The sequence below is a fragment of the Saccharomycodes ludwigii genome, chromosome I (genome assembly GCF_020623625.1).
Source record: "Saccharomycodes ludwigii strain NBRC 1722 chromosome I, whole genome shotgun sequence".
NCBI lineage: Eukaryota > Fungi > Ascomycota > Saccharomycetes > Saccharomycodales > Saccharomycodaceae > Saccharomycodes > Saccharomycodes ludwigii.
In genome coordinates this window covers 1,107,865-1,128,718 of record NC_060200.1, presented here as the reverse complement: position 1 = coordinate 1,128,718, position 20,854 = coordinate 1,107,865, and the positions used below count along the sequence as shown (strand labels likewise).

The window sequence follows — 20,854 nt, the reverse complement described above, 5'->3', positions numbered from 1 at the left end:
GTCCGTGTACATAGCCTTAAGAAACAGCTGTATTATGAGCAAAGTCTACGATTTATTTATTTATTTATTTATTTTTATATATTTTATAACCTATTTTTTTAAGCTATTTTTAATCCCTAACTAATTTTAAGTGATAGTGCCAAATTCAGCCGAACTTTAATGTAAAGTATAGAAAAAGGTAGTAAGTTTTGTACAAGGGAGAATAATAAACAATATATTTAAGGAACCAAAAAAAAAAATATATATATATATATATATAAAATGCCAGAGGAGGCTTTAAACGGTGTAGATAATAAACCACTTTTCGATTTGGATTTTTTAGAAAACGATTCAAGAGATCTGAATAATAATAATATTCCCAAAAAGCAGCGAGCATCGGCTATTATTGATACCGATTACGATGCAGCTAGTAATACGTTAACTTTGGATGATATTAACATTCAAAATGATTTCGACGATAATCCATTCAGTGACAGAAATGCATATAACTTTGATGTAACTGATTATAATAATAATAATAATAATACTTCTTCATCATTACCTCTTAGAAAGGAAAAACATGGCGGGTTTTTCAGCAAAATTTTTCGTAAGAAAAAGTTAACAACACCAGGAACCTTTGAAATGCACACCTTTGACAATCTACATGAAGATACCGATGAAGAAAGGTATAAAAAGTCTAGGATGCAATTCAACATTAAAGTTTTGTTTAACAAATATATTTTGAGGAAAAACTTTCCGTCAAATTCTGAATCCCAAACAAGAGAAATTTTTATTAATGATCCTAGTGCTAACTCTAGCTTCGTAAGTAATTATATTTCAACCACAAAATATAATGCAGCTACTTTTTTGCCCAAGTTTTTGTTTCAAGAATTTTCTAAATATGCAAATTTGTTTTTTCTTTTTACATCTTTAATTCAGCAGGTACCAGGTGTTTCTCCAACAAATAGATATACTACAATTGGCACTTTAATGGTTGTCTTAGTTATTTCGGCCATAAAAGAATGTATAGAAGATATTAAAAGACTGAATTCAGATAAAGAATTAAATTATTCACCTGTTCTGATTTATTCCACTTCAATAAATGATTTTGTTGAAAAAAAATGGGTTGATATTTCTGTTGGTGATATTGTTAAACTTCAATCTGAAAAAGCAGTACCTGCAGACGTGGTTTTGATTTCATCATCGGAACCAGAAGGCCTATGCTATATTGAAACTTCCAATCTAGACGGAGAGACAAATCTAAAAATTAAGCAGGCAAAGCCAGAAACAACCAAAATTATCGATGCCTCGGATATATCAAAAATGAGCGGTAGAGTTATATCTGAAGCTCCTAATTCAAGTTTGTATACTTATGAAGGGACTATGCATTTGAATGGAAATGTTTTCCCGCTTTCTCCTGAGCAAATGATTCTAAGAGGTGCTACGATTCGAAATACAGCATGGATTTATGGATTTGTTGTCAATACAGGCCATGAAACCAAATTGATGCGTAATGCTACCGCTACACCAATCAAGCGGACGGCAGTGGAAAGAATTATTAATCTACAAATCGTAGCGTTGTTTGGGGTCTTAATTGTTTTATCTTTAATTTCTTCCATAGGCAATGTAATTCAGGTATCTGCAGGTTCTAAACATTTACAATATTTGTACGTTAAAGAAACAAACAAAGCCAGTTTATTTTTTAAAGATCTTTTAACTTATTGGATTTTATTTTCAAATTTGGTTCCCATTTCATTATTTGTTACCGTTGAAATGATTAAGTATTATCAAGCTTTCATGATTGGTTCAGACTTAGATTTATATTACGAGGAGACTGATACACCAACTGTTGTTAGAACTTCTTCTCTTGTTGAAGAATTGGGCCAGATTAAATATATTTTTAGTGATAAAACTGGTACATTAACAAGAAACATCATGGAATTTAAGTCGTGCTCCATTGCTGGCAAATGCTATATAGAAACTGTTCCTGAAGGCAAGGAGCCTACCGTAGAAGATGGGGTTGAAGTTGGGTATCATACTTTCCAAGAGATGCAAAATACATTAAAAGATCACTTGGATCCTGCTTCTCCATTAATTGATGAATTTTTAACACTTTTATCTATTTGCCATACAGTGATTCCCGAACTTAATGCTGATGGATCCATTAAATATCAGGCGGCTTCACCAGACGAGGGTGCACTTGTTCAAGGCGCTGCTGATTTAGGCTATAGATTTATTATTCGTAAACCAAGTTCTGTTACCATTTCTGTAGATCGTAACGGTGAGCGAAGAGAATACGAATTACTAAACATTTGTGAATTCAACTCTACAAGGAAAAGAATGAGCACTATTTTCAGGTTTCCTGATGGTTCAATAAAATTACTATGCAAAGGTGCTGACTCAGTAATTTTTGAAAGATTAGATGAAGAAAAAAATTTATATGTTGAGAGCACTACTAGACATTTAGAAGATTATGCAACTGAGGGGCTAAGAACCTTGTGCATTGCCGTTAGAGATATCCCCCAAAACGAATATAGTACTTGGAAAGAGATTTATGACAAAGCGTCTACAACTTTGGATAATAGATCTGAAAAACTGGACAATGCTGCAGAATTAATCGAAAAAAACTTATATTTACTTGGGGCAACAGCGATCGAGGATAAGCTTCAAGAGGGTGTTCCGGAAACTATTCAAACTTTACAAGAGGCAGGTATTAATATTTGGATCCTAACGGGTGATAGACAGGAAACAGCGATTAACATTGGAATGAGTTGTCGTTTATTAAGCGAAGATATGAGCTTGTTAATTATAAACGAGACGAACAAAGAAGATACTGAAAAGAATCTGGTTGAAAAACTTCAGGCCCTAAGAGATCACGATATGTCCAAAATTAGCAGTGACAACTTGGCTTTGATTATTGATGGTAAATCGTTAGGGTATGCATTGGATGCGGATTTGAACGATTATTTGATGCAGTTGAGCTCATTGTGTAAAGCAGTGATCTGTTGTCGTGTATCGCCTTTACAAAAGGCCCTAGTGGTTAAAATGGTGAAGAAAAAGACGGACGATTTACTTTTGGCCATTGGGGATGGTGCTAATGATGTGAGCATGATCCAAGCTGCGCATGTTGGTGTTGGAATCAGTGGTATGGAAGGTATGCAAGCTGCTCGTTCCGCAGATTTTGCTGTCGGACAATTTAAGCACTTAAAAAAATTGCTTTTGGTACATGGTTCTTGGTCATACCAAAGAATTTCCCAGGCTATTTTATATTCTTTTTATAAAAATATTGCATTATACATGACTCAATTCTGGTATGTTTTTGCCAACGCATTTTCTGGTCAATCTATCATGGAATCATGGACTATGACATTTTATAACTTGCTTTTCACCGTTGCACCACCATTTGTTTTGGGTGTCTTTGATCAGTTCGTTAGTTGTAAACTATTGGATCGTTATCCACAACTATACAGACTAGGACAAAAGGGACAATTTTTTAATGTAACCATATTTTGGGGGTGGATTATTAATGGATTCTACCATTCTGCAGTGACATTTATTGGATCCATTTTATTTTATAAAAATGGGATGACTTTGCATATGCATGGTGAAGTAGCCGATCATTGGACCTGGGGTGTTGCTGTTTACACCGCAAGTGTTATCACTGTTTTGGCAAAAGCTGCATTGATTACAAACCAATGGACTAAATTTACTATTTGGGCTATTCCAGGGTCCTTGGTCTTTTGGATAGTGTTTTTCCCAATATATGCTTCAATAATGCCACATGCCAACGTTTCCACTGAATATCGCGGAGTTGCCTCTCATTGCTATGGTTCAGCTACATTTTGGTGTATGTGTATTGTACTACCAGTCTTCGCTTTGTTGAGAGATATTCTTTGGAAATATTACAGAAGAAATTATATACCAGCTAGTTATCATGTTGTCCAAGAAATGCAAAAATATAATATTACAGATAATAGACCACGTATTGAGCAATTTCAAAAAGCTATTCGTAAAGTTAGACAGGTTCAAAGAATGAAAAAACAAAGAGGGTTTGCCTTTTCTCAAAGTGAGGATGGCGGACAAGAAAAGATTATGCGTATGTATGATACTACTCAACAAAGGGGTATTCATGGCGAATTACATGATGCATCTTTGGATCTTTTCAAAGAGGATCACTCTCCAGCCGCTTGATTAGTATGTCTGTATATTATTTTGCTACTTTCCAATGTTTTATCTGGAAATATTATATTGTATTTAGATAAGAATAAAAAAAAAAAAAAAAAAAATAATTAATCTAGTAAATAAGCACTAATATAATTTTTTTTTTTTACATAAAATCCATATAATTTATTAGTATACAACGAAAAAAAAAAAAAAAAAAAAAAAAAAAAAAAAATTACAATTTAATGTCCTTAATATCTAAATCTTTATGAATAAAAGATCTATTACCACCAGCACCCAAATAATCACCTGCAATTTGGCCAGTGCCTCTAATTTGATATTGATAAGTAACCAACCCATCCAAACCAACGGGACCACGGGCATGAATTTTACTTGTAGAGATTCCGACTTCAGTACCAAAACCATATCTGAAACCATCAGCAAATCTGGTAGAACAATTCCAATAAACACCGGAAGAATCAACACCCTTCAAAAAAAATTCTGCATTTTTTTCATTTTCGGTAACTATACAATCAGTGTGTTTCGAAGAATGAGTGTTTATATGCTGTACAGCCTCTTGAACACTATTAACAAACTTAACAGCACAATCTAGAGATAAAAATTCTTTGTCAAAGTCCTTAGATTCATCACAATCAAGAACATTACCCTTTGGATTGTGTTTTAGATACTCTTGTTTCACTTCGGGAGTAACATGTAAGCAAACGCCATTTTCATTCAAGTTGGTTAAGACCTCCCACCAGTTGTTTAGTTTTGGATTAATCAATAAAGTTTCCATTGCATTACAGCCAGCTGGGTAATTTGTTTTCGCATCAACTGTAATTTTCTTAGCTTTTACTAAGTCAGCTTCGCCATCTATATAGATGGAACAAATACCGTCTGCATGTCCTAAAACAGGAATCTTTGTATTTAATTTAATATTTCTTACCAAACTGTTAGAACCACGAGGAACAACCAAATCAATATACTGATCTTGACTTAGTAGATCAGAAACATCTTGTCTGGTTTCAATCAATTGGACAGCACCAATTGGAACGCCAGTGGTAGCAAAATTAGCAGCAATAGTATCATTGATAATTTTAGACATTTCTCTAAAGGTATTTACAGATTCTTTACCACCTTTTAAAATGGCTGCATTACCGGATTTGATACTTAAGGCAGTAATGTTAGCAATAACTTCTGGTCTGGATTCAAAGATAACTAACAAAACCCCGACTGGAGCCGTAATTTTATATAATGTTAAGCCTTCATCCAGTTCTCTAGCTAACAAAACTTTACCAACTGGATCCGCTAATTTAGCTACGTCAATAATACCTTGTAACATGGTAGCAAATTTGTCACCTTTAAATAAATCCAATCTTTTAATCAAGCTTTCACTTAAATTGGATCCACGAGCAACTTCTAAATCCAATTTGTTAGCAGTTTCTATTAGTTTTGCATTTTTTTCTAAAGAATCATGGATTTTGTATAAAATACTTGAACGCTGTTCATCAGATAAAGTTTTCAGGATGTTCCCAGCAATACGAGCTTTCTTGGCAATAAGTTCAGCGGAAGACATAATCAATATATAAGTTTATTTTTGTCTATATGTGAATTTTATTATAATTTATATTATATATGTATTTTTTCTCTTTTCTAAAGTTATATTAGATACGTTGAAATAATGTTTAAAAATTGTAAAAAAAAAAAAAAAAAAAAAGGCCAGTGGGAAGGATAATAATAATACTGTATACGTTATTTTGATCTTGGATTCGGGAAAAAAAAGGTTAATTATTATGAATGAGTTTAGAGAATATTTTTTTTTTTTTTTTTTTTTGTTTTTGATGACTAACACCAAAAAGCCTTTAAAAGGGCAATAAAAAAAAAAAATAATACAAATTCCGAAGATTACGGAATGCAGATTTTCGGAATATAATAAAACTTTTTTTTCTCTCTTTTTTTTCTCTCTTTTTTTTCTCTCTTTTTTTCTCTCTTTTTTTTAAATGGTCATTTCCATTTGTTCGTTCATGTTTCCGATGGCCTAACAGTCGATCTTCTTGGTCTAGACAACACTTGGATGTCTATACAATGTCCTAAGTTCCAAGTTGGGTCATAACCAAATACTAACTTTATTTTTTCATCTTCTCTATTTAATTCTGTATCCTCATCTACAGTTACAACCGCATTGCGAATTTCAGATACAGAGTCTTCATCTTCAATTAATATCTTAGTAGTTTTTTTGTGTTTAATAGTTCTTATTGATACTTGCATTGAGTCCATACTACCTGTATATTGCAACAAATTATCTGGATTGTCAATATCATTATCATCGTTATTAAATTTATCATCTGTTTCTTTCTCTTCTCCTAAAGCACTGGTTCCAATTTTATCATCTTTGTATTCAGAAAGTATTACTCTAGACTTGGGAAGATTCACATTTTCATTGTTAGCAGTGACACCCATATTGGCTGCTTCCCTTAAAAGTAGGATGTTTCTTATTTTAGATAACTTTCTTATATCTTTAATAATGATGTTAACCGTCCAATAATGTTCAAATTCAATAAGAAATGTGTACTTAGACAATCTCTGTATGGTCTTGGAATTTAGAGTTAAACCGTTGATATGAGTTGAATTGTCATCACCTTTTTCTAAATTATTCATTTTGTGAATTAACTTAGTTACTTCATCAAAACTTATTTTGTTTTTATCATTTTTTTTGGTTGTGTTACTGGTAACATTATGGGTTTCTTGTATTTTTAATTTATTCAATATTTTATTCTGTATTAGATTATTCCCTAGCTCATAAATTATTAGCAACAAATCATCCTTCAAATCTTGACATAGACTTTTCAAATCTTTATTTGATAGATATATTGATACTAAAGGAGATCTCAAGCGTATTATGGAATTATTGGACAAAACAGGAGCTTCGAAAACGATATTATCAATTTTAGAGTTTGAATCGTACCCTGTTTTTTTATTGAATTTTTTAAAAACTTCTCTTCTATTAACAAATACTCTTAATGGCAAAACTGAATTGTTGTTTATTTTGAGGAATGTAATATTTGGGGCCATTTTGTTTATTTATTTTTTTGATTAATCAGTTATTAAGAATTGATGGGAAAGGATTGCAAAAAAAAAAAAAAAAAAAAAAAATATTAACTTAAGTGCTTTGTTGATAATAACACGACATCCGTACATTAGAACTGTGAGTAGATAAATATATATATATGTTTTTTTTTTTCACTTTTGGTCGAATTTGCCACTCCGGTTAATTTTTTTTAATACTTTTTTGATTCTTTTCTTAATTACCCGCCCATCCTTCTCCTAAATAAAGAAATAAAAAACAAATAGCAAGGAAATGATTACAATTATCGAATCAATAACAATTCCTCTACACATTATATTCTCCACATTGTAATTGAAAGTGGCGAATTTAGGTCCCCCAATCGTGCTTATACCTTTATTACCACCTTTGGAATAATATTGATATGCTAATTTATCGATAAATTTCATTTTCTTATGTGCCTTATCTAGAATTTTTAAAACTTCTACAAAGTTTTCAATTCTAGCTAATCTTTCCTTCTCTTTCTTTAATAATTTTGAATACTCTTCTACTTTCTTCCTTAAAACTTTTAATTTTTCATTGTTACTATCAATGTTTTTATAAAGCTCCCCAGCAAAATATTCCAAATCTTTTTCATTTTGTAATATCCGTTCGTTTAGACTATTTTCAATATCTTCAATTAACTGGTCCCCCTGTTCATTCGATGATTTCAATTGGTTTTTTAACAAACTCAGTAGTTGCATTTTATTGTTAATATAATTTGTCTTATTTAATACAACGTTATTTAAATAATCCCGAATGTTTTTATTAATCTTACCTAAATCTTCACTAATAAGAATATTAGCCAAGTCTTTACCAGAACCTGGGTAAAGCATATTTAAATTGGTTTCATTTGAAATTAGGGAATCTCTTGATTTATGTGGTTTTAAAGTCTCCAATAATGTGCCATTACTAGAATATTCATTTATTATAGGATTGTTATTAAAATCTTCAGCATAATTATTACCATTATCTTTGGTATAGATCGAAGACCAATTGCTATTGCTCCTTGAAGAATAATCTACTACATTTAAATGGTCATCTGTGGCGAGATTACTTGGAATTGGTGTATTATTAATTTTCTTATTTATATTATTTACCAGGTTACTGGAATAAAAATTATTATGACTATAAGGTGTCCAAAATTGATTATTGCTCCGCCCGCTACTACTCGGAGCACGTCGGCGGTGATTACGACGGTTGCTATGAGGAGAATAAACATTATGGAAACCAGTTAAGTGCAACCCATACATTAAATAATTTGCAAATAAGTTATCTCCATTTTTGTCATTTGTATTGTCCTGATAAATTTCATTGTGTGCTGTATCATCACCGTTGTCGTGCCGAAAATAATGATATCCATTGTTATTATTGTAGCAATAATTATGCGGAGTTGTATAACTCATATAATTTGTATCAGAAGTCGCTATTTTCTTTAGATGATTGGGTTCATCCATTAAATGATAGTTAATAAAGTCATGATCATCATTAGTGATCTTGTTAGTAATAACATTATTGTCATTCGTGTCATTCTTGTCAGTATACTTATTACCATTAATAGTGGTGGCATCATAATTATCTTTACTGTTATCACTGGTGTTATAAAATTTTGTTGGATGATCATCAGAGAATGGGAAAACATTTTTTTCATCGTCAAGCAGTGTATTAGATCTTTTCCTACTATCATTATTATTGACACTATCAGAAATATTTTTATGGCTACCGTCAATCAAAAATGAATTATTTGTTTGATCATCAAGCAATAAGTTTGGTTTATTATTGTTGCTATTATTAATATCAAGATCATTATCATTAATATTATCGATGTCTGGATTTTTGCTATTACTATTGTTTCCCCCATTTTCGGTGCGTACACCATCACTACTTTTAATATTAGAGAAATCTTCAAAAAATTGATTCACTAATCTTTTGCTGCTATTTTTGTTATGTAGGTCATTCAAAAGAATATTTTTTTGTGAACCAGTTGGTGCATTACCATGATTGTGCATTAGCTTTGAATTCAATGAATAAAAATCGTCAGATCCATTAATATTATTAATACCACTACTATAAGTCCTTTGATGAAATGGCGAAGAAGAAACACCGGTCATAATTGTATGCGACTTTAAATTAGAACCAATACTGCCTCCGCTACCAGCACTAGGTGTCAGCTGTAGCCTACTAGCAGAATAAGCAGAAGAATTCGAATTAATTTTTCTTAATGATGAGCTGGATTTCATTTTATCAAGTGATCCAGTAACATTTGTATTAGGTACATGTAATGAAGAAGACGACAGTCTCAAGCGAGGGTTTTTCACTTCTGTAAAATTGGTAATTGAGGGTACATTTAAAAAATTACTATGACCATTATTACTATTATTAGAACCATTTTTTAACGCTGTCTCACAAGACGATTCAGTAGCATAGTTGTTTAAAGGCTTTATTGCTAGAGATGAGGAGTCAGATAATACTTCAGATAAAGGAGCAGATGATGTTGACGACGTTGATGATGAAGTAGAAGAAGTATTTGTTACTATTTTAGTGATGGGTGGGAGAGCTGAAGATGAATAAGTTCTTGAATGCGACCTTGAACCAGAGCTATGTCTTCTTTCACTAGGGGAGCCATCAGATAATAAGAAGGATAAACCTGGAGGAGGAGGTGGTAGAGGCGGCGTTAAAGTTTTGATATTAGCATTAACGTTAGGGGGCATATTATGCAGAGGAGCTTGCGAAAATACTAAATCACTAAATTTGCCTTTAGATACATTTGTGATTTTTTTCATTCTGGTTTCTAAATCCTCTGTCATATTATTGATTTTGTTTTGTTGAAAAAACTCATTCAAACCGAGATGGTTTTTATCAACGTTACCATTTATAATATTATTGTTGAAACTGGCGGCATTATTTGTATTCTTGTTAGTACTACTATGTATTTTGAAAAATATTTCACTATTATCAAATCCATCTTTTTTTTTATAATTTAAATTGTTTGAATTATTATTATTATCATTATTATTATGCAGGTTATATACTGGTACATTATGGGCTTTAGTTAATAAAATAGAATTGCAATTATTATCCATATGAGAACCAGTATCTGCATAATCATTATTGACCATATTATTTTCAGTTTTATCATTATCATTAGAAGTCACGGCTGTCATAGTACCAATAGACATCGGGGTTTTTTTTCTGATTTTAGAAATGTTATCTGCCTCAGTCAATGTTATAGCGGGTACATCTATGGACTCGTTAATATTATTAAAACTTCCATCTGCAGTAGAATGTGACTTGTGGTTCTTAGTAAAAGATGTATTTATTGGATTCATTAAATGACTATTTTTAAAATTCTTATTAGGATGGTTCGATTTTAATGACTGATAAATATTATTTCTTATCGAAGACGTAGAAGTATATGATTGTTTAGTAGCATTTTTATTAGAATCTTCTTTTGTGTTGTTATCAGCTTTAATATTAATACTGGCACTATTGTTATCTGTGTTACTTTGTGGCGTGAACATTTAAATTCAAGGATATTTACTTATTTCCTTATACATATGGATATAAACATAAATATAAATATGCATCTATGTACAGATATTCGTATTAGTTAGCACTAACATTTCTTTTTGATGTACGATTTTTCATTAATTTTATTTTTTTGTATTGAATCAGAAAAAAAAAATATATATATATATATGTCCGTGACATTTCCAATCCGAGCAGATTTTATATTTCGATATCGGAAATGCAGATATATATATATATATATATGTCTTGGATGTACAGATGTACAAGTAGAATGAGGACACGTAGAAGATGCGGGTAAATATCCTGCTTAAGAATAATCGATCAAAAAAATAAAAAAATAAAAAAATAAAAAAAAAAAAAACTTGATTCGTATGATTTATTTAATTTTTTTTTTTTTTTTCTTAGCTTTTTAGACTCTTCCTTTCGTTCTTTTCTTCCTTTGATTCTTTTGTAACTTTTATCTTTGTTTTAAAAACTTTTTGTGCTTTAATTTTTTTTCTCTGTTAACTATTCTATTTTTATCCTGTTTGTTCTATTTCCAATTTGAATTCATAGTAAAAAAAAATAGTAATAAAAAAAAAAAAAAAAAAAAATAACAAACAATGTCTTCTTATGAAATAGGAACTCGCTGTTGGTATCCTGACAAAAAGTTAGGTTGGATCGGTGGTGAAATTACTAAACATGTTGTGTCTGAAGATGGCAAGCACCACTTGGAATTAACCTTAGACAATGAATATTCAAGCTCTGAGCAACAAGAAGATGCAGCTAGCGGTGACGACAACAATAAAATTGTCAAGATTGTTGTAAACAATCTAGATGAAAATGAAAATGAAAACGATATTGTTGGAGACGAGTCCAACGCAATTAAAAACCCAGGCGCAACACTGCCATTGTTAAGAAATCCACCTATTCTAGAGTCTACTGAAGATTTGACATCATTGTCTTATTTGAATGAACCAGCTGTTTTACATGCTATCAAAACTAGATATGCTCAATTACAAATTTACACTTATTCTGGTATTGTATTAATTGCTACTAATCCATTTGATCGTGTTGATCAACTATACTCTCAAGACATGATCCAAGCCTATGCGGGTAGGAGAAGAGGAGAATTAGAACCACATTTATTTGCCATTGCTGAGGAGGCCTATCGATTAATGAAAAATGATAAACAAAACCAAACTATTGTTGTTAGTGGTGAATCTGGTGCCGGTAAAACTGTTAGTGCAAAATATATAATGAGATATTTTGCTACAGTGGAACAATCTCAAAATGCGGAATTCAACGATGATGACCATGATGCTCTTGAAATGAGTGAAACCGAAAAGAGAATTTTGGCTACCAATCCCATTATGGAAGCTTTTGGTAACGCCAAAACTATTAGGAATGATAACTCTTCCAGATTTGGTAAATACCTAGAAATTTTATTTGATAAAAATATATCCATTATAGGTGCCAGGATGAGAACATATTTATTGGAACGTTCCAGATTGGTTTTCCAACCGAAAACAGAAAGGAACTACCACATATTTTACCAGCTATTGAGTGGGCTGACTCCAGAGGAAAAAACACAATTAAAGTTGACGTCCATCCAAGATTATCACTACATTAATCAAGGTGGCGATGATTATACAATTAAGGGTGTCAATGATGCTGAAGAATATCAAATCACAGTTGATGCTTTATCATTAGTTGGTATTTCCAAAGAAACTCAATTTGAACTGTTTAAAATATTAGCTGCCCTTTTACACATTGGGAACATTGAGGTTGTTAAGACCCGGAATGATTCTTCTGTCAAATCTGATGATCCAAATTTGTTAACAGCATGTGAATTATTGGGGGTGGACCCGTACAATTTTTCAAGATGGATTGTTAAGAAACAAATCACTACAAGATCCGAAAAGATTATGTCGAACTTGAGCTATCAACAGGCTTTAGTTGCTAAGGATTCTGTAGCCAAATTTATTTATTCTGCTCTATTTGATTGGCTTGTTGAAAACATCAATGTTGTATTATGTGATCCCAATATTGAAGATCAGGTGAAATCCTTCATTGGTGTTTTAGATATTTATGGGTTTGAACATTTTGAAAAAAATTCTTTTGAACAATTTTGCATTAATTATGCCAATGAAAAATTGCAGCAAGAGTTTAACCAGCATGTTTTCAAATTAGAACAAGAAGAATATGTTAAGGAAAAGATTGAATGGTCTTTTATTGAATTTAACGACAACCAACCATGCATTGACTTGATTGAAAATAAATTGGGTATTTTATCATTATTAGATGAAGAAAGTAGATTACCGGCTGGTTCTGATGAAAGTTGGATCCAAAAATTATATCAAACTTTGGACAAACCACCAACCAACAAAGTTTTCTCTAAACCAAGATTTGGCCAGACCAAATTTGTTGTTAAACATTATGCCCACGATGTCGCCTATGATGTCGAAGGCTTTATCGAGAAGAATAGAGACACCGTTTCGGATGGCCACTTGGAAGTTTTGAAAGCGTCCACAAACGAAACTTTAAAAGACGTTTTGGGTACCATTGAGAGAAATGCTGCTAAAATAGCTGAAAAGGAAAAGCAGGAACAGAACGAAAATAATAACAATGCGGCCAAGAAGCGAGTTGTTCCAGTCAGAACCATAAATAGGAAGCCAACTTTGGGTTCGATTTTCAAAGCTTCTTTGATTGACTTGATGAAGACTATAAATACAACAAATGTTCATTATATTCGTTGTATTAAGCCGAATGAGGAAAAAGAAGCCTGGAAGTTCGATAATTTAATGGTTCTATCCCAATTGCGAGCTTGTGGTGTTTTAGAAACGATCAGAATTTCATGTGCTGGATTTCCTACCAGATGGACCTATGACGAATTTGTCCTAAGATATCATTTATTGACACCTTCCAAGTTTTGGACTTCTTTATTTTCTACTGATGTTTCTGCGAGCGACATCAAAAAATTGACCAAAAAAATTTTAGAATATACAAAAACTGAACCTAAAAAGTATCAATTAGGGCTAACTAAGGTTTTCTTCAAAGCTGGTATGTTGGCCAGTTTGGAAAAACTGAGAAGTGATAAGTTAAATACCTCGATTGTTAAGATCCAAAAGAATATTAGGGCCAAGTATTATCGTAAATTATATTTACAAATATTGGATTCCATTAAATTTTTACAAAGTTATTCTGCTGGGTTTTATACACGTAAACTTATTGATATGCAAATTAAAACACATCTGGCTTTGTTGGTACAATCTCAACTTAGAGGTTCTGTAGTTAGAGGTAATGTTAAGGACACGTTAGATTCCATTATTAGACTTCAAAGCATTGTTAGAATGCAAGTAGCCAAAACACAATTATTAGAGAAGCGCAGATACGATGCAGCTATAGAAATCCAAAAAAGAGCAAGGGCTTTTAAACCAAGACAAAAATACATAAAAAATAAAAAACATACCGTTGTTATTCAATCACTGATTAGAAGGAAATACGCTCAAAGAAAATTAACTAAATTAAGGGCTGAAGCAGAATCTGTCAATAATTTGAAGGAGGTTAGTTATCAGTTAGAAAATAAAGTTATCCAACTATCGAACTCATTAGCTTTAAAGATTAAGGAAAACAAGGAGTTGAATTTACAAATAACTGGTTTACAAGAGTCTTTACAAAGCAATGCTAATTTGCAAGAAGTTTTGGAATTAGAAAGAGAAACGCATAGTAAAAATATTAATGAATTAAATGAAAAACATACATCTAGACATTCAGAGTTGCAAGAAAAGATTACCGCTGCCAAGCGGGAAATGGACGATGCTAAAGCTGAAATTGACTCTTTAAAAAGCCATAAAGAGGAATTGAAGAAAGAAGTGCAAGATAAATTGAATGAGTTAAATGGAATTAAAGACCAACTAACTAGCTCTAGAACACAGAACAGTGATTTACAGAATGAAGTTAATTCTTTGAAGGATGAGATTCAACGATTACAAAAATCATTAACTGATAGTAATGCTGCTGCTGCTGCTGCTGTCACTGCTGCAGGCGGAACTTCCAGGTCTGTTTCAACGACTGCTAGTGGTTTATACAAGACTAGCACGTCTAACACTACTCTGCCTCATGACGACAGGAGGTTTAGCGTCGCTGCTTCCAGCTCCAATTTCATTGACAGTTCATCTCCGACTCATAATAGTGTTCAAAACGAGTCTGCTGATGCTGAATCATTTGATAATAGATCAATTAATAGTGTCTTGTCTCAAATCAATGATGAGTTGTATAAATTATTTGATGATACTAAAGCTTTGAATGATGAGATTGTTGTTGGTTTGTTGAAAGGATTTAAGATTCCAGAAACTGGTGTTGCTGTTGAGTTAACTAGAAAAGAGGTTTTATATCCTGCTAGAATTCTAATTATTATTTTGAGTGACATGTGGAGGTTAGGTTTGACAAAACAGAGTGAAATTTTTCTAGCTGAAGTTTTATCTACAATTCAAAAATTGGTTACCGGCTTGAAAGGTGATGACTTAATTTTGAAGGGTGCATTTTGGTTGACCAATGTCCGTGAATTGTATTCCTTTGTTGTATTTGCTGAGAATTCCATTTTGAATGACGATGCTTACAACAGCGGGTTAAATAAGGACGAGTATGAAGAATATGTTAAGTTAGTAGCCGAACTAAAAGATGATTTTGACGCATTAAGTTATAATATCTATAATATTTGGGTTAAAAAGTTACAAAAAGATTTGGAAAAGAAGGTTGTTTCAGCTGTTGTTTTATCACAATCATTGCCTGGATTCGTCGCTCAAGAAAATATTGCTTTTTTGCCCAAATTATTTAATCAACAGCAACATTACAAGATGGATGATATATTAACATTTTTGAACAATATTTATTGGTCAATGAAGACTTATCATGTTGAAACAGAGGTTTTCCGTGAGGTTATTATGACTTTATTAAGGTACATTAACGCGGTTTGTTTTAATGATTTAATTATGAAACGTAATTTCCTATCTTGGAAACGTGGCTTACAGTTAAATTATAATGTTACCAGATTAGAAGAATGGTGTAAATCGCACTATATACCTCAAGGTACCGAATGTTTGGAACAAATGTTACAAGCAGCCAAATTGTTACAATTGAAAAAAGCCACTATAGAGGATATTAAAATTATTTGGGAAATTTGTTCATCATTAAAGCCAATTCAAATCCAAAAATTGATTACTCAATATGCAGTTGCTGATTATGAAGCTCCAGTGCCTCAAGAAATTTTAAATTTTATTGCTGAAAGGGTCAAGAAGGAGGCTGCTTCTAACGATAAATCTCATGGAAGTGATATTTTCTTAACTGTAAACACTGGTCCATTTAAAGATCCATACAATTCATTAGAAACACGTGAATTCGGTAAAATTGAGGCTTATATTCCTGCTTGGTTGAATTTACCAATCACTAGAAGAATTGTCGAGCTAGTCACAAAACATGTTAGTGTGCAAGAACAAGAAATGATTTGAGTTAATGTCATATTGATCATTTATCCAAAGAAAAGAAAAGAAAAAAAAAAAAAAAAAAAAAATTTATTAAAATTATTTGTGTATATATGTATTTTATACTGATAATTTATTCTGTATCTTAGCTTAGTAAATATAACTTTATTTTATTTTATTTTATTTTATTTTATTTCCTCTTTGGATTTGCCTCAACATGCTTTGGTATAAACTACAAAAGTTGAAAGTGCAAAGATGTCTGATATCTATCATTATTATTATTTTCAAAAAAAAAAAAAAAAAAAAAAGTCTCAGATTACGAGGCTTAAGAAATGGACATTTTTTAAATAATAATGTCGGGTAATATATGTCAAAAATAAAAGGCAAATTGTATGGAGAAGGTATAAATAATAAAAGAATAATAAAAAAGACAGATAATAATAATAATAATAATAATATCATATATATAATCATACAGTGTTTAATGATAGAAATAATGTAAGCCGTACAGAGAATAATAAACTAATAGCAAATAAGAGTTGCGCAATATAGTGTAGACTTTTTTATTTTTTTAATTTTGTTATTTTTAGGCATTTTCCAAAACTTACTATTTTTATATACCAAACTACCCTTCAAGTCAGCAAAGCGTATCATATTGATCTCATAACCTATTATTGTTTTAAATCTTGTAAAATGTACCAAATATTGAAAAATGTGGGAAAAAAAAAAAAAAAAAAAAAAGAAAGTAGAACCAATTTTTAATTTATATCAAGCAAAATGAACAGCAATTGGAACAACAATAACAACCAATAAAATAATAACAACTAGAACCAAACACATTTTCATTTTCAAATCTTTCCACCACATTTGTTTCCTAACTCTATTGGCACCTCTTTTAAACCCTTGGGCCGATACTGCTAAATTATCGGCCTTATCTTCAATTGATGTTAACCTTTCACCACGTTCTGCAACTTTATTAATATTATCTCTCATGATACCGACTGTATCATCAATTTCAGCCTTTAAAGCAGCTGCTTTGCTTTGCGAATTTTCCTCTTCAGCAGGTGGAATATATGGATCGTATGGAACAGATGATGACATTCTTGTTTTTTTCGGTTAATATTATTTTTATTTTGGTATTTAGTTATTTGATTTTATATGGTATAGTTTTGCTAATATTGTGTTTATCCCAGTACAAAGTATGTTGTTACTTCTATTACAAATATATATGTGTATATGTATTTGCCTCCTTTTAGCTAGCTTTTGTGTTTTTTTTTTTTCTTTTTTTTTCTTTTTTTTAATTTTTTAATTTTTTTTAATTTTTAAATAAATTATCTACGATTCAAGAATTTAACAGAAATGGAAAAAAAAAAACAAAATAATAAAAATATCAAACAGAATAAACAATTCAAAGAGATCATTTGATATTTTTTTCTTTTTCTTTTTTTCTTTTTTTTTTTATATTCTGTGGCAAAAAAAAAAATATAAACCATTTTCGGACTCACAGCAATAAACTTCATTCCGAAACATGCTCCGGGCACAATATATAAATTCACATGGCTTATAACATATAATCCAATCAAATTATAAATATAAAACAATCCACATCAAGCAATGCCAATACTAAAAGTAATCTTAGTAATGATAACAAATATATAAACTAGATAAATCCTTTTATTTATCTATTTCTTTCTTTCTTTTTAATGGAATGACGTTATATACTTTTAATACAAAGGAACATACATAAGAAAAAAACCAATAAGGTGCTTTCTCTAAAAGCACATGTTGGCTGGATAAAAGTATACATATATATATATATATATATATATCGCTACAATGAGAAACGATTTATTGGTTCAATGCCGATATAAACTCTGTTGAATGTTATCTATTTCCTGTTGTAATGTTCTAATATCACCCAATATGTTATCCGAGGAAGTGGTAGAAGATAGCATGCCATTATTCACAGTACCGTTATTTACATGCATAAATTGTTGTGGTTGAGGTTGTAATTGATCATGCATATAAGGGCTATCAGTACCATTATTATTAAAACTCATTTGAAGATTTAATGGTGGCGGTGACGAAGTTGATGGATTCAATGCCAAATTAGAAACATTGGCATGAATGCCATTATTATTGTTGCTTGTTAATAAAGATTGAAAATAACCCGATGCCAAATTGTTATTACTAACATTACCATTATTGTCAACCAGAGAAGGTGTTTGATATGATGAAAGATTCGAACTTAAATTTGTACGAGGTGGAACCGGTGGTTTACCATGATTATTTGTTACCATAATAGGCGAAGGATTAGGTGAGCCTACAATAATATTGGGACTTGTAAATTGAAATTGAGGAACTTGTAAACTGGTATTGGTGGGAGAAATACTATGCAACGCGTTGTTATTATTATCACCATTTGAAGATGTAACAGTAGAATGGTAATTTAATGTCAGTAAATTATTGCTGGCATTACTGTTATTAGTAGTAACTTGTGGTGATAATTTAGGCATATATGCGGTATTGTTTGTGTTAATATTATTATTTGATTGAGGAAAATTGTTCGGATGCATCATATAGTAGTTTCCAGGGCCAGTAGGCGTTGGTTTTAAACTATCGTATTGTAATTTGTTTTCATTATGCTTCCCATGCTCTTGTAAATAGTTCGTTGATCCAGTCTCGACAGGTTTGATTGGATGTGATTGTTGTTGGTTAAATATGTTGTCAGTCTTATCGTTGTTTGATCCTACAAAAGTGGGTTGTAAGTGTTGTGGTGTAAATAAATTATCAATGTTTCCAGTATTTGCTTGTTTTAACGGTTGTTGAAATGAGGCAGGTTGTTGTTGGGAAAACAAATGATTTGCAGAGCCAGTTGCTGTGGGTTTCAAAGGTTGTTGTAATAGAGTAGATTGTTGTTGTTCAAATAGATGATTTGCCGAACCAGTGGCAGTGGGATGCAATGGTTGTAAAACAGTTCCCTGTTGTTGCTCGTGCTGAGAAAATAAATGATTTGCAGATCCCGTGGCTGTTGGTTTTAAGGGCTGTAATACAGAGCCGCCACTTAAATCGTTTGTGATTATTGGTTTATGTTCTTGTTCAAATAAATGATTTGCTGAACCTGTAGCCGTTGGTTTCAATGGTTGCAAAATTCCACTATTTAGTTGCTGATAGTTATTGGTACTGGTACCGTTAGGAATGAATTGGTTTGGTATTCCCAAGGTAACACTGTCGATTTTGGGTAAGTTTTGAAAATGTTTTAAAGAATCTTTCATATCAGCCAAAACTTCTTTTTCTTCTTGCGATTCTGGTTGTGTGTTGGCATTTATTTTTTTCAATAATTGATCCATAGGCAACGATAAGTCAGTTTTCCCATTAGCACCATTGCTACCAACAAGATTAATATCATAATTAAAAGTTGGTGCTTCTTGGCTCATTCCTGGTTCTTCCTGGAAAGTTTCCAACTTTTCGGAAAATCTGACTTTCTTAGCAGACACCTGTTTTCCATCCGAGTCTACTACCACTCTTCTAACTCGGTGACTTTTCCCCGTTAACAATAATGATGCAAAATTGTCAAAATCAAATTTTTGATCGGACCCTGGGTCATCAGCTACTTCCTCATAAAGCTCTTGAACCTTATTCTTATTTAAAATAGATTTTGGTCTCAAAGCTGGCGCTTCGAGGCCAAGCAAATTTACTGAAGGGCTTATTTTTTCCATTAGTGCATGCGAAATAAGCCTCAAAACTGCATAAAACTGACCGATTTTCAAATTATCTTTACAAAAATGAAATAAAGCTTCTATAGCTTGCTTGACTGACTCGGAAATTGGAAAATTAATCTGTAAAAATTTAAAGATATCAACTAACCGAATAATATTGCTGTGTTTTCTAATCAAAATATTATTGTACCATCTCAAATAAGTCTTAGCTTCATTTAAAGATAATTGATATGGAGTTAATGACAAACGATTGGGATCTGTTTCTTGATTTCCACTGTGGTTTGCCTTCCTAGGTGAAAGCACCATGTTAGTCATAGAATTACTTGTGGTTGTCGATATTTTCGAAGAAAAATCTTGGACGAAACCCTTGTTGTTGTTTAATGCAGAGGCATTAGTTACAGTGTTGGAATTGATATTATGGATATCTGATGTTCTAAAAGGATTATAATTACGATTAGTGTTATCTCCGCTACTACTCCTAACCTCGTTATTGCCAGTAGGTGATGGAACAGGAGAGGGATTATTTAATAGGGCTCTTAGTGCATCATAGTTTGGTTTTACTGGCGAGCTATTACTATGCATACGAGGTGAAGAGTTATGCGGTGGTAGAACAGGTGGATTTTGGTTATGCCCATTTTGCACATAATTTTGTTGAGTGTAATGGTTGTCCAGAGGAATTTGTCCATTAGATGATGAGGCCATCCAATTGTAAGACATTTGGGTTTTCAAAGTACTTTTTCTGAATTTTTTGTGAGTTATATTTTTTCCTTTTTTCTTTTTTCTAAATGTTTTATATAGCTTTCTGTTGTTTTTCCCTTTCTTGTACCTTTAATTTCCTTATACTTTTAGTCTTCTTGTAACGTGTTATATTATACAATTTAAATTAATTAAATATAGAT

The 20,854-nt window shown here is 31.7% G+C and overlaps 6 protein-coding genes across 6 annotated transcripts; 2 read left to right on the top strand and 4 right to left on the bottom strand.

Annotated features, from left to right (window-relative positions):
- Positions 1–261: 261 nt before the first annotated feature.
- DRS2 (aminophospholipid-translocating P4-type ATPase DRS2) lies at positions 262–4,170 on the top strand (the record flags this gene model as incomplete). The annotated part of the gene is made up of 1 exon (XM_046078499.1): positions 262–4,170. One exon carries the CDS (start codon positions 262–264, stop codon positions 4,168–4,170), a length of 3,909 nt encoding a protein of 1,302 aa, XP_045936807.1.
- Positions 4,171–4,375: 205 nt separating this feature from the next.
- On the bottom strand, positions 4,376–5,716 carry PRO2 (glutamate-5-semialdehyde dehydrogenase; the record flags this gene model as incomplete). The annotated part of the gene is made up of 1 exon (XM_046081519.1): positions 4,376–5,716. One exon carries the CDS (start codon positions 5,714–5,716, stop codon positions 4,376–4,378), a length of 1,341 nt encoding a protein of 446 aa, XP_045936806.1.
- A 446-nt stretch (positions 5,717–6,162) lies between these two features.
- SAW1 (DNA-binding protein SAW1) lies at positions 6,163–10,764 on the bottom strand (the record flags this gene model as incomplete). The annotated part of the gene is made up of 2 exons (XM_046078500.1): positions 6,163–7,141; positions 7,538–10,764. The coding sequence occupies 2 exons, from the start codon at positions 10,762–10,764 to the stop codon at positions 6,163–6,165; spliced, it is 4,206 nt and encodes a 1,401-aa protein (XP_045936805.1).
- A 612-nt stretch (positions 10,765–11,376) lies between these two features.
- On the top strand, positions 11,377–16,263 carry SCDLUD_000471 (myosin family protein; the record flags this gene model as incomplete). The annotated part of the gene is made up of 1 exon (XM_046078501.1): positions 11,377–16,263. The coding sequence occupies one exon, from the start codon at positions 11,377–11,379 to the stop codon at positions 16,261–16,263; it is 4,887 nt and encodes a 1,628-aa protein (XP_045936804.1).
- A 741-nt stretch (positions 16,264–17,004) lies between these two features.
- SCDLUD_000470 (uncharacterized protein) lies at positions 17,005–17,337 on the bottom strand (the record flags this gene model as incomplete). The annotated part of the gene is made up of 1 exon (XM_046078502.1): positions 17,005–17,337. The coding sequence occupies one exon, from the start codon at positions 17,335–17,337 to the stop codon at positions 17,005–17,007; it is 333 nt and encodes a 110-aa protein (XP_045936803.1).
- A 755-nt stretch (positions 17,338–18,092) lies between these two features.
- On the bottom strand, positions 18,093–20,672 carry SCD5 (Scd5p; the record flags this gene model as incomplete). The annotated part of the gene is made up of 1 exon (XM_046078503.1): positions 18,093–20,672. One exon carries the CDS (start codon positions 20,670–20,672, stop codon positions 18,093–18,095), a length of 2,580 nt encoding a protein of 859 aa, XP_045936802.1.
- Positions 20,673–20,854: the final 182 nt, after the last annotated feature.